The 13875-nt window shown below is 45.1% G+C and overlaps 1 protein-coding gene across 1 annotated transcript in view; it reads left to right on the top strand.

The window, feature by feature from the left end:
• Positions 1 to 13875, top strand: part of KDM4B (lysine demethylase 4B) — a 735609-nt gene that overhangs the window by 574171 nt on the left and 147563 nt on the right. Inside the window, 1 exon segment of the mRNA XM_029614587.1 lies at positions 6592 to 6700. Coding sequence (XP_029470447.1) covers positions 6592 to 6700 — 109 coding nt within the window.

A 13875-nucleotide genomic window follows, 5' to 3' on the forward strand; every position in this document is an offset into this window, starting at 1 on the left:
GCCCCGGAATCCGGGAACCTCAGGTGACAAGAAGAACAAGACAAGCACGGGTAAGCCAAGTATTACCCCTAGTTCAAGACACCCATAGTTGCCGGGTGTCGGCGTTATCCGGTTGAGTGCACTGGCGGTCTCCATTTGAAAATCGGTTGAACCAGTCCTAGTTAATCAAGTTATTAAAGCACACATATATCCACAATTGCTTTTCGAGGAGAATACTGAAGAGCAGAGCTTCCTGCACGGGTATATGTAGGCTGACGTCCGCTTTGAAATCTGACTCCGTCTCCCATCTGCTATCAGGAGTACACTATACCCATTAGTCCTGAGTCCATCTATCTACAGTAAGGAAAATGAAATTATCAGGTAAGTAATTTCTCCAATATTGAATGGCCATTTAGAGGACAAGTTATCTGGCTGCATATAGCCAGATAACTTTAACCCTAACTGGCCATTGACTGAATATGACTGGATAGGTCTAGAGTTACCCGGCTTCGTGTGGCTGGATAAATCGCTACGTACCTAGATTTGTTCAGAGATATCTGGATAAGTAGCACATCTTTGAAAAAAAAAAAAACCCGCAGGCTTCCCAGCCCAAGGACACCCACCACCACCACATAAATCTATACCCCTACCCCCTCTGCAGTCCCAGCAAGCTGCCCGAAAGTTTACAACTTTCAAAGTATCTCGTATATCTGGCTTCACAACAGACCAAAGTTACCTGGTCTCATGTGACCGGATAGCTTGCTTTACTGGATTTGTTCAGAGGTATCCGAGTAGGTAGCGCATCTTTGAAAAAAAAAAAATCGCCACGAGCCTCCCAGCTCGATTCTCTCCCCACCACTAGATGAATCTATCCTCCTCCCCCTGCCGCGGTCCCAGCAAGCTGCCGTAAACTTTACAACTTTCAAAAGACATCGCCACCGGCTCAGCACCCCCCACGCTATTTATTTATTTATTTATTTAAAAATTTTTATATACCAACATTCATCCAGGATATCACATCGGTTCACGGTGTAATGCAAACAGACGCCATGCATGGCGCTTTACATAGAACAAATAAAACATGTTAACGCGGGAATAAGGGGGTAAGAAAACATGGGAGAAATTGCATTAAATAATAGACAAGATTTGCAATTATATACATATGTACAAAATGGGGAGACTGAGAGAAAAGGGATATAAGAATACTAGGAAGGGAGGGGGGGTGGAGAGCAGGGGGGGAGAACAAGAGAGGAGGGGGGGGAAAGAAGAAGGAAGGGGCGAGATGGGGACAGAAGGAGGGCCGTGGTGAGGCCGTGGAGAGGAAGAGGGGGAATTAGGTGTATGCTTTGGCAAAGAGCCAGGTCTTGAGTTTCCGCTTGAAAGATTTAAGGCATTCCTCTTGCCTTAATTCAACTGGCATTGTGTTCCAAAGGGTCGGCCCGGCGATGGATAGTGCACGGGCTCTCGTGGAGGTTAGTTTGTAGAGTTTAGGAGAGGGGATAGGCATGGTTGCGAGATGTGCAAGTCTGGTAGGCTTATTAGACTGGTGTAAGCGGAAGGATTCGTTAAACCAGTTCATTTCAGGGTTGTATAATGCCTTGTGGATGAGAGAGAGCGCCTTGTATTGTATACGGGATGCTATTGGGAGCCAATGAAGATCTTTTAGAACAGGTGTAATATGGTCATGTCTGCGTAAGTTGGTCAAGATCCGGGCTGTTGTGTTTTGCAAAATTTGAATGGGGCGAATGGCGTTGTTGGGAAGGCCGAGGAGGAGGGAGTTGCAGTAGTCGGTTTTGGCGAAGATAGTAGTTTGAAGGACTGTCCGGAAATCAGGGGGATGTAGTAAGGGTTTAAGTTTTTTTAGGGTATGGAGTTTAAAGAAGCCATCCTTTAGTATGTTGTTGATAAATTTCTTCAGTGTAAAGTGCCCATCGAGTACTAAAAGTACTTTCCTAGCGTGTAGCAGATGGACTCAAAACAAGTGGGTATAGTGTGCTCGTGCTAGCAGTTGGAGACAGATCTGACGTCAGCACGGGTACATATACCTCCACAGGAAGTGCAGCAATTCAGTAATTTCCGTCTCCAAAGCAGTTTGGAGCTACCTTGCGCTCGCTGAGCGTGTTTCCAAATTCTAAACGACTAAATTCCTAGAAGAAACCTACTGAAGACGAGCCCCGCACTCCTGCGGTGATACCAATCGGTCCCTCCTCCAGTTGAGTTTCCCGAGCTGACTTCCGTGGTCCCTTGGAGGTAGGAGCCTCGGTCCGGTGGCCGACTCGCGGCAGGGACCTAGCCCCCGAGTGAGAAGGGCTCGGGCGTGGCATAGAGGCAGCCTCGGTCCCGGTGAGGACTTGGCCCCCGAGCGAGACTAGTTCAGGCGCGGCCTAGAGGCAGCAGGTGCACTTCCTCGAGCGCAGCAGTGAAGGTACTTACCCTCTCCCCCCGCAGCCGGAGACCGCCCGGATCGCAGCCGGGAAGCGCCGAAGACAAAGTAAGGCGTACATCTTTACTGTGGTCTCCGAGGAAGTGAGGATTTGCGGGGCCTGCCTACGTGGCAGCCCGCCAAGGAGGTCGCCATTTTACCTGCCTACTCGCCTTCGCCACCTAGACGCACGTTGCTGTACGCACGCTGAGATAGGCGCCCGTCGCTAAGTGCATGCGGATAGGCGCAGGCTGGCTAAGCACGCCACTACGTTCATAAGCGCACGTTCATAAGACGCCGTTCATAGGCGCATGTTCATAGGCGCACGTTCATAAGACGCCGTTCACGTTCATAGGCGCACGTTCATAGGCGCACGTTCCTAAGACGCCGTTGGTAGGCGCACGTTCATAGGCGCACGTTCATAAGACGCCGTTGGTAGGCGCACGCTCATAAGACGCCGTTTGTAGGCGCACGTTCATAAGACGCCCGTTCATAGACGCACGTTCATAAGACGCCTGTTGGTAGGCGCACGTTCATAGGCGCACGTTCATAAGACGCCGTTGGTAGGCGCACTTTCATAGGCGCATGTTCATAAGACGCCGTTGGTAGGCGCACGTTCATAGGCACACGTTCATAAGACACCCGTTCATAGGCCATGCAGCTAAGCGCAGGTTGATAAGCGCACACTCATAAGACAAGCGCATATTAGTAGGCGATACGTATTGCAAAGCATATGGAGCATAAGAGAGCCCATACGCCCGCAGAGCCGGCACCTCCAGAATCAGGCATAAGAGCTCTAAGCCTCTGCTCAGCATGCAACCTCAGAGCCACACAGAGCGAGGAAGCAGACTCACTATGTGCCCAATGTGAGGAGGCCATGGGAGTTCCAGGACAGGACCGATCCCAGCCCAGCGGTTCCTCAGGGAACACTCCGGACTTAGCAGGCCGCGGTGAGCAGCCAGGGAACCCGAGAGACCTGGTGCCCCTAAGGCCAGATCCGGCCTCACTCTCCTGGGTGGAATTATTCAAGGGGATCCATGCCTTTGTCCAGATGCAATCTGCTCCTCGAATGGCCTTTTCTGTTCCGGATGATCCGGCCCCTGGACCCTCGAGACCTAGGCACGGCCACTCGCCACCCGGAAGCCCCACTTATGGGGATTCGGATTGCTCCAAGGAAGATGAGGAGCTCCCCGAGGAGGGAGAACTTCCCTCGGAGATAGAACCCTATCTGACCATGAGACGCTTCTTTCAGAAAGAGGATCTTCCAGGCCTGGTCTCACAATGCCTATCAGAACTGGATATTCCGGGCCAGGACACCCCAGGGGACCCTAAAATGAACCCCCAGTTAGAGGGCCTGTGCCAAACGGCTCACCATTTTCCCCTCCTACAAGCAGCACAGCAGCTAATCGATCTGGAATGGACTGCACCGGAGGCCGCATTTAAAGGGGGTCGGGCCTTGTCAGGCATGTACCCTCTGGACCCGGCGTCCAAGGAGCTGCTGGCGTGCCGGAATTGCTGCTGTTGCTGGAAATGTTACATAGGTAATAGACTAAGTTGTACTGTAAGTGGCCAGGATCACTGACAACAGCAATCTCAGCACACAAAAGAGGGGCTATTTTTGGAGGTAACGGATGGGTATAAGCTGGGGTGGGGGAGGGGGATGACTGGAGGGAGGCAGAGAGTGATCAAGTATTCTCTAACAACATTCACTCATTTCCTTCAGGGGAAGAGTATTATTATCCAAACTGATAACCAAGTAGCCATGTTCTATGTGAACAAACAAGGAGGCACAGGGCCTTGTACTCTGTGCCATGAAGTGATAAAGATTTGGGAATAGGTGTGCAAACGTCAAGCTGTCTTGCAAGCAACTTGTCTTCCAGGTACCAGTAACATGTTATTACTGGTTATAAACCTATGCTCATGTTTTTACTCATCAATAAGAAATTTCTCCCTCCTCCCCCCCTCCACGAACAACCTTCCTTCCCCCCCCCCCCCATTAGCAAACCTCCTTCCCCATGCGCTAGTCTCGCTGTAATAGTGCATACTGCTACTGTTCCTAGTTATGTTATGTTATATTATCCAAGTTGTTCACTCCCTTGTTCATTGTAAGACATATGTTGTCATTGTTTTCTACTTGTTATAATGTAAACCGGAGTGATAAGTAATTCTGTTACCTGAACTTCGGTATAAAAAAAGTTATAAATAAAATAAATAATTGTTAGCAGATCACCTCAGCAGAGTTCTCAACCACGCAAATGGTCTCTACACTTAACTGCCAACAGATTATTCAGTCTATGGGGTCTCCCAGTAATCGATCTGTTATGTGTCAGAGCAAACAGGAAACTGGAAGAGTTTTGCCCTGTTCTTCCAAGCCAACTCAGATCAGATCAGGATGCTTTTCTGCTCAATTGGAATCTAGATCTCATATAAGCTGTTCCACCGATTCCACTGATAGCCAGAATGGTGCAGAAGGTGCTGAAAAAAGATTGGGCCCATCTGATCCTCATAACTCTTGCATGGCCCAAACATGTTTGGTTCACTTATCTAGTAGAGCTATCTAGACGTCCTCTGATTTCTCAGGTCAGATTCATCATTGTTAAACCAAGAAGAGAGAAGCCTGTTCTATCTGAACCTTCCCTCAACTCAGCTTAACTGTTTGAATATTGAGCGCTCAATAATTGCTGAATTGTCTTTACCAAACAAATTTGAAGATATTCTAATGTCTGCCAGAAAACCATCATGTAGAAGAGCCTATGAGTTTAAATGGAGAAGATTATCTACATAGGGTCAACGCAATACCTTGGATCTGGTTACATGCGAACCCTAAGAGTTACTGAACTATTTGTTCATTCTTTCTGATTCAGTTCTCTTTACCTCATCAGTGAGAGTACATCTCAGTTCCATAGCAGTTCCATATGTTCATATTAAGAGCAAACCTTATCTCAACTCATCCATTAGTATCCAAATTATGAAAAGCTTATGATATACAAAACCTCCAGTTGTAAAACCACCTGTTTGCTGGAATCTAAACATGGTTCTGGCACACCTGATGAAGCCACCCTATGAACTACTGGAGTCTGCTTCTCTCAAGTTTCTAACCCGGAAAGTAATATTTCTGATAGCAGTATCGTCAGCCAGAAGCAAGCTTCAGATTTTCGTTCATTATTTGACTTATACTCAATTATTTTATAATAGGATGGGGCTATACTAAGGTAGTATCACCTTCACATATTAATCAAGCTGTCATTTTTCCTGAGCCCACATATACATAGAGGTTAGAAAGCCCTTCATACCTTGAACTGTAAAAGGACCTTGGCTTTACTATAAGAGAACTCTACCTTGTCATCAGGCTTCTCAACTATTTATCTCCTATGGTCCCAACAGATTGGGCATAGCAGCGGCCAAACGTACATTGTCCAACTGGCTTGCAGACTGCATTATGCAATGCTATAAGCTAGGAGATCTTCAAATCATAGGAACCATCAAGGTTCATCAACTTAGAGCCATAGGTGCATCAGTGTTTCATCTGTAAGCTGTACCACTTGAACTCTGCAAAGTTGCAACATGGTCATCAGCACACATCTTTGTGTCCCATCTTTGTGAACACATCTTTGTGTCTACTATCACTCACTCTGAGTGACAGTAGATTTGGACAATCAGTTTTGTGTAGCCTGTTCACCCAGTAATCCACTCTCCACGGTGGAGAATTGGTTGCTTATTTCAGTAAATGCCCCACTGCAGCCGTCACCTTGGTACTACCCAAGTGTAATGGCTAATTCAGCCCTGCTTATCAGTGGAAAAAGTAAGTTTGCTTGCCCTAAACAGTGTTATCCGTAGATAGCAAGATGAACTAGCCATACTAAATACCTGCTTGCCTGCCTGGAAAGTCAACTACTTAGCTCTGAAATCGAATGAGGGAGCTCATGGGGCACATGCTCAGAAAAGCAAAACCTCTACTAGCTATGAGAGAGTGGTCTATTTGGTGCCATTGGATGATGTCACCCATATGTAATGGCTAAGTCATCCTGCTATTTATGGAAAACACCATTTATGGTAAGCAAACTTGCTTGCTTTGTATTAATAGCCAAGACACTGTTATGTTAACGAAGATTCCTGTTACCTACCAACATAGTAAAAAGCTGACTGTCGAAATGTGTGTGCTGGTTGATTCATTTGTTTCTCATCTCTAGGTGGGTCCATGTCATCTGTGCTATTGCTGTCCCTGAGGTCCATTTCCTTAATGTTATTGAGCGTCATCCTGTGGACATCAGTACCATTCCTGAACAGAGATGTAAGCTGGTAGGTATCCAAGTGAATGCATTGTCCACAGGGAGAGGAGCTGGAACATGGAGAACAAAAACAACTTGTTGGGAAGGCTGGAGCTAATGTATTAGACACATTAACTTTTAGGATGTGAGAGGGTTGGTATGGTAGATGAGTGGAGAGGGTATATTTCCATACTGTTAGCATTTAAATTAAGCTGATTTATACAATAGATCATTGGTTTTCCAGGGAATGCAGATGGGCATGGCCATTTATTCTTTATGCACAGTGTAATACCCTGTGAGACGACTGCCACAAGACATTTCAAATTATGTCCCTACAAAAAGAGAAAGCAAGTGGCAAGGAGAGGGAAGGAGAAAGCATTTTTCATTTCTGATGTGGCGACTAGCATGCTACACTAGACTTTGGACGAAAAATAAGCAAGTGCCTGTCCTTAGAATGATTCTTCCCAGTGTAAATTAATTCTGTACACAAATGTGGCTGTAAGAGATTTCCATTTTTCAGGTGAAGTGATGAAATGCTGATATGCCGGTGATAAATCTACTAGTGCCAGCATCACTTTATGAATCACCTGACTTGTGCAGCCTACATGCTTTTTATTACTGCCTATTGTAAGGATGGATTTAAAAAAAAAATCAAACTTTACACCAAGCTTGCTTGGTCTCATGAATGGAGACCTTCTATTGGGAGCTTATTAACCCCCTGCATACCTGACTATGTATGGAATGCATCAGTGTTTTTGTTGTCTTCTGCGTGAGATACATTTATACATTTTTTTTGTATGCACAAGCTCTCTACCATGGTTTGGCGAGTAATCGGTCATGTTGTGCACTCGGTTAAAATTTTGTGAATACGCTGGTAGACCTAGCCTAGTGGATTCTGGCATTAGGTGTCCACAGAAATACCTGGGTTTGGGGCCTCAGAGTACAATTCTGGACCCAAAAGATCATACAGAAGAAGTGTTCTGTGTAGAGGCTCAGCACCACTCTGTTTTCTGGAATAAACCACTGTCTAAATGGAAGGGGGTATTTTTCATCTTAAGCTCCACAGAACAGAACTGTGGAAAGAGTTGTGGTGAAACAGACCATGAATCAGTTACTCACCTAGGAAAGGTGTTAAGGTAGTGTGATTTGGTTTGATTAGGTACCAACATTTGTTAATCAAGAGAGCAGTGAGTCACTCTGGCTGACTAACTGAAGTTAGACTGTTTGTCATAGTTGGTGGTTCGATTATTAGGAATGTAGACAGCTGGGTAGCTGGTGGGCGTGAGGATCGCCTAGTAACATGCCTACCTGGTGTGAAGGTGGCGGACCTCACGCATCTCGTAGATAGGATTTTAGACAGTGCTGGGGAAGAGCTGGCTGTCGTTTTATATGTGGGCACCAACGACATAGGAAAATGTAGGAGGAAGGTTCTGGAAGCCAAATTTAGGATCTTAGGTTGAAAGCTTAAATCAAGAACCTCCAGGGTAGCATTCTCTGAAATGCTCCCTGTTCCACATGCAGGTCCCCAGAAGCAGGCAGAGCACTGGAGTCTCAATGCGTGGATGAGATGATGGTGCAAGGAAGAGGGATTCAGTTTTGTAAGGAACTGGGGAACCTTTTGGGGAAGGGGGGAGTCTCTTCCGAAGGGATGGGAGGAACCAGACTGCTGGCGCTAACCTTTAAAAAGGAGATAGAGCAGCTTTTAAACTAGAACAAATGGGAAAGCCGACAGTCGCTCAGCAGTCCATGGTTCGGAGGGAGGTATCTTCAAAGGATACTAATGATGCATTAGAATTAGGGCATCCCGAAAGTGAAGTTCTAATAATAAGAAAAGTAGTCCAAGTGCTAAAACTAAAAACTCACCTGAACTACAAAATTCTAACGTATCCCTATCAATTAAAAAGCAGAATGAAAATACAAACAAAAAACAAACTTTGAAATGTTTGTATGCTAATGCCAGAAGTCTAAGAAGTAAGATAGGAGAATTAGAATGTATAGCAGTGAATGATGACATAGAATTAATTGGTATCTCAGAGACATGGTGGAAGGAGGAGGATAACCAATGGGACAGTGCTATACCGGGGTACAAATTATATCGCAATGACAGAGGGGAGCACCTGGGAAGCAGTGTAGTGCTTTATGTCCAGGATGGCATAGAGTCCAACAGGATAAAGATCCTGCATGAGACTAAATGCACAATCAAATTTTTATGGATAGAAATCCCTTGGAGGCTGGGGAAGACTATAGTGATAGGAGTATACTACTGTCCACCTGGTCAAGATGGTGAGACTGACAGTGAAATGCTAAGAGAAATTAGGGAAGCTAACCAAATTGGTAGTGCAGTAATAATGGGAGATTTCAGTTACCCCAATATTGACTGGGTAAATATATCATCGGGACATGCTAGAGAGGTAAAGTTCTTGGATGGAATAAATTACATTTTTATGGAGAAATTGGTTCAGGAACCGATGAGAGAGGGAGCAATTTTAGATCTAATTCTCAGTGGAGCACAGGATTTGGTGAGAGAGGTAATGGTGATGGGCCGCTTGGTAATAGTGATCATAATATGATCAAATTTGAATTAATGACTGCAAGGGGGGACAGTAAGCAAATCCACAGCTCTCATGCTAAACTTCCAAAAGGGAAACTGAGAAAATGAGAAAAATAGAAAAAAACTGAAAGGAGCAGCTACAAAGGTAAAAAGTGTGCAAGAGGCATGGTCACTGTTTTAAAAAACAAAACATCCTAGAAGCACAGTCCAGATGTATTCCACACATTAAGAAAGGTGGAAGAAAGGCAAAACGATTACCGGCATGGTTAAAAGGGGAGGTGAGGCGTGACCGGTGAAAGGAGCACCTGGAGAGCCCCGAGATTACCTTGGAAGCAGCTCAGCTGCTCAGCTGTTCCTGATTGCCTGCTTGCCAGCCCCGACGTCATCGGGAGGGGCCGAGGAGACGCAATAAGATCGGCGTCCAGCAGACAGTGAGTGCGTGACCGGTGAAAGGAGCACCTGGAGAGCCCTGAGATTACCTTAGAAGCAGCTCAGCTGTTCCTGACTGCCTGCTTGCCAGCCCCGACGTCATCGGGAGGGGCCGAGGAGACGCAATAAGATTGGCGTCCAGCAGACAGTGAGTGCGTGACCGGTGAAAGGAGCACCTGGAGAGCCCCGAGATTACCTTAGAAGCAGCTCAGCTGCTCAGCTGTTCCTGACTGCCTGCTTGCCAGCCCCGACGTCATCGGGAGGGGCCGAGGAGACGCAATAAGATCGGCGTCCAGCAGACAGTGAGTGCGTGACCGGTGAAAGGAGCACCTGGAGAGCCCCGAGATTACCTTAGAAGCAGCTCAGCTGCTCCTGACTGCCTGCTTGCCAGCCCCGACGTCATCGGGAGGGGCCGAGGAGACGCAATAAGATCGGCGTCCAGCAGACAGTGAGTGCGTGACCGGTGAAAGGAGCACCTGGAGAGCCCCGAGATTACCTTAGAAGCAGCTCAGCTGCTCAGCTGTTCCTGACTGCCTGCTTGCCAGCCCCGACGTCATCGGGAGGGGCCGAGGAGACGCAATAAGATCAGCGTCCTCTAGGCGCGCCACTGCCGCCGGCGCGCGCGGCTTTGCTCGGCTTAGCTCGGAGAGCGAGGATCGAGGTGGAACTCTGTCACCAGTCTTCCCCACAGAGGCAAGTACTACTGCATTGGTATAAGGGATAACTAGATTGTTGGAAAGTTAAGACTGAACTGATAAGATGCCTCCAAAAAGAAAGGGGAAGATAAGGGTTTTTCCCTCACTACCCCCTCCATCGCCAATCCAGCAACAAATAGTTCATTTCTTATCTACTCCTGCTTCTCCAGCAGCTAAGGATACCGCTAACTTGGGCTTATTGGGAGAACAGTCCATGTTAAGGGAGGAAGCGTCGCTGAGTCCCAACCTAGATGTACCCCCAATGTGCAGGGCAGCGGATAGTTTCACGGGAGGGTCACAAGGAGGATCTATTACATCTGAGATAGGAACCCCGTCTAGGAGTGGAGATGGTTTAACAGCGGAGGGAGGAATACAGACGGTGGTGGATGACCAGAATGAAACTTTCAAGCGCCCTGCGGTGGTCACACTGGAATTGCTTTGGGACATGATGGCTAAAATGTCAATGGATATAAAAGGACTAGAGAAAAAAGTTGAAATAGCGACAGGGAATAATCAGCAGGAATTAATGCAAATCTGAGAAAGTGTAAAAAATTCTGAATTAAGAATAAAGGCCTTAGAAGATAAAGAGGAAAATAATTTACAATTTAAGTCAATAGTAGCAAAAGATAGAGATTACCTATCTAGAAGACTTGAATTATTTGAAAATAATAATAAGCGTTTGAATCTGCGCCTGATTAACTTCCCTAGGGTAGCTGATCAGGTCCCGATGGAAACTTTAAGGTTATTTTTTATGGAAAGTCTATGTTTTCTAGAAAATGAGTTGCCTACTATTAGCTATTGCTATTTCCTACCAAAAAGAAATCCCAACTTGATTACAGAGGAGATGCCCTTTCAGGGCAATCTAACAAATTTCCTTGAGAGTACTGACAATCAGATAATTGATAGGGGATTACTACTAGTTGCATTTTCAACCTTGCTTGATTTAAATAAAGTTATGAAACGTTATTTTAGTAAATACCCTATTATGTATCACGAAAGTTGGGTAAAAATCTTTCCAGATTTATCCGTGTTAACACAAACTAGAAGAAGAGAGTTTTTGACCTTTAGACAGGAATTGCTGACAATGGGATATGCATTTACCCTCAGATATCCCTGTAAGTGTATTGTTAAGAAAAACCAAGATGTTTATATTTTCTTTATCCCTGAGCATCTTAAAGCTTTTGTTGAGCAAAAAAGAATAGCCATGTCTCCAAGCTTAATCCAGTAAAAAAATTATAGCAGGAATACAATGCAAGTTTTGAATAAATCAATATTTCTTATTTTGCTCCCTTAGTTTGCTATGCCTCTGTTTATATACAGATATTTAGAAATGTTATCCTTTGATTAGATCATAATTAGACCAACATATGTTATTTAAAGACAAAGTTGGACTTATATTTATAATTTGAATTATTATGGTGTAATTATATACCTATTTTTGTTGTCTAATATTGAAAAATCAATAAAAACTTTAAATATAAAAAAAAAAAGGGGAGGTGAAAGTAGTTATTTTATCCTAAAGAAAATTGGAAGAAGGATCCAACCGGAGAAAATAGGATAATGCATAAGCTTTGGCAAGTTAAATGTAAGACATTGATAAAACAGGCTAAGAGAGAATTTGAAAAGAAGTTGGCCGTAGAGGCAAAAACGCACAGTAAAAACCTTTTTAAATATATCCGAAGCAGAAAGCCTGTGAGGGAGTCAGTTGGACCGTTAGATGATTGAGGAGTTAAAGGGGCAATTTGTGAAGATAAGGCCATCATGGAAAGATTAAATGATTTCTTTGCTTCGGTGTTTACCGAAAAGGATGTTAGGGAAGTACCCGAACCGGAGAAGGTGTTCATGGGTAATGATTCAGATGGACTGAACCAAATCACGGTGAACCAACAAGATGTGGTAGGCCTGATTGACAAACTGAAGAGTAGTAAATCACCTGGAATGGATGGTATACACCCCAGAGTTCTGAAGGAATTCAAAAATGAAATTTCAGACCAATTAGTAAAAATTTGTAACCTATCATTAAAATTATCCATTATACCTAAGGACTGGAGGGTGGCTAATGTAACCCCAATATTTAAAAAGGGCTCCAGGGGCGATCCGGGAAACTACAGACCGGTTAGTCTGACTTCAGTGCCAGGAAAAATAGTGGAAAGTGTTCTAAACATCAAAATCACAGAAAATATAGAAAGGCATGGTTTAATGGAACAAAGTCAACATGGCTTTACCCATGGCAAGTCTTGCCTCACAAATCTGCTTCACTTTTTTTGAAGGAGTTAATAAACATGTAGATAAAGGTGAACCAGTAGATGTAGTGTATTTGGATTTTCAGAAGGCGTTTGACAAAGTTCCTCATGAGAGGCTTCTAGGAAAAGTAAAAAGTCATACATAGAAACATACATAGAAATGATGGCAGAAGAAGACCAAACGGCCCATCCAGTCTGCCCAGCAAGCTTTCACACTTTTTTTTTTTCTCTCATACTTATCTGTTACTCTTGGCTCTTAGTAACCTTTTTTATTCTTTTTCCCTTCCACCCCACCATTAATGTAGAGAGCAGTGTTGGAACTGCATCTAAGTGAAATAGCTTAATTAGTTAGGGATATTAACCACCGCAATAAGCAAGTTACACCCATGCTTATCTGTTTATCCAGAATATGTAATTCAGTCCTTGTTGGTTGTTGCCTGAATATAGATCCACGTTACTTCATTCCCCCCTGCCTTGAAGCAGAGAGCTATGCTGGATATGTGTGAAGTGTCAGACTTTCTCCCTTGCTGTTGAAGCAGAGAGCTATGCTTTATATGCATTGAAAGTGAAGTATCAGGCTTATTTGGTTTGGGGTAGTAACCGCCGTAACAAGCAAGCTACTCCCTGCTTTTTTGTGAATGCAAATCCTTTTTCCACATTTCCTCATTGCCGCTGAAGCTTAGAGCAATGTTGGAGTCGCATTAACCGTGTATATGTTTATTGAACAAGGGCACCATCACCAGGCATAAGCCGTCGCTCCCGTGAGCCACCCACTCCTCACCTCACATCCCATTCCCTAGACTTTATGGATCCACAGGATGTGAAATGAAGAGCGGGCGGCCCACAGGAACGACGGCCACCACCCAGCGACAACACCCTAATTCAATAAACATACACACGGTCAATGCGACTCCAACATACACAACCATGATCTTGGTGAACGTCCGAGGGGTAGTAGCTAGTCCGAAGGGTAGCGCCCGGAACTGGACCACAATACTGGACCATCACCCTTAAGTGATGGTCCAGTATTGTGAAGCGTAGAAAGCGCTGATGTTTGTGATGGACCGGGATGTGGAGATAGGCTTCTGACAGATCCAGAGAGGTTAGAAATTCTCCCAGCTGTATTGCCCTTATGACCGAGTGTAGTGTTTCCATACGGAAGTGTGATATCCTCAGATAGCGATTGACGGACTTGAGGTCCAGGATGGGCCGGAACGTTCCCTCTTTCTTGGGGATGATAAAATAAATGGAATAGTGCCCAGTATTTTGTTGGTGCGTGGACACCGGT

The sequence above is a fragment of the Rhinatrema bivittatum genome, chromosome 8 (genome assembly GCF_901001135.1).
Source record: "Rhinatrema bivittatum chromosome 8, aRhiBiv1.1, whole genome shotgun sequence".
NCBI classification, from domain to species: domain Eukaryota; kingdom Metazoa; phylum Chordata; class Amphibia; order Gymnophiona; family Rhinatrematidae; genus Rhinatrema; species Rhinatrema bivittatum.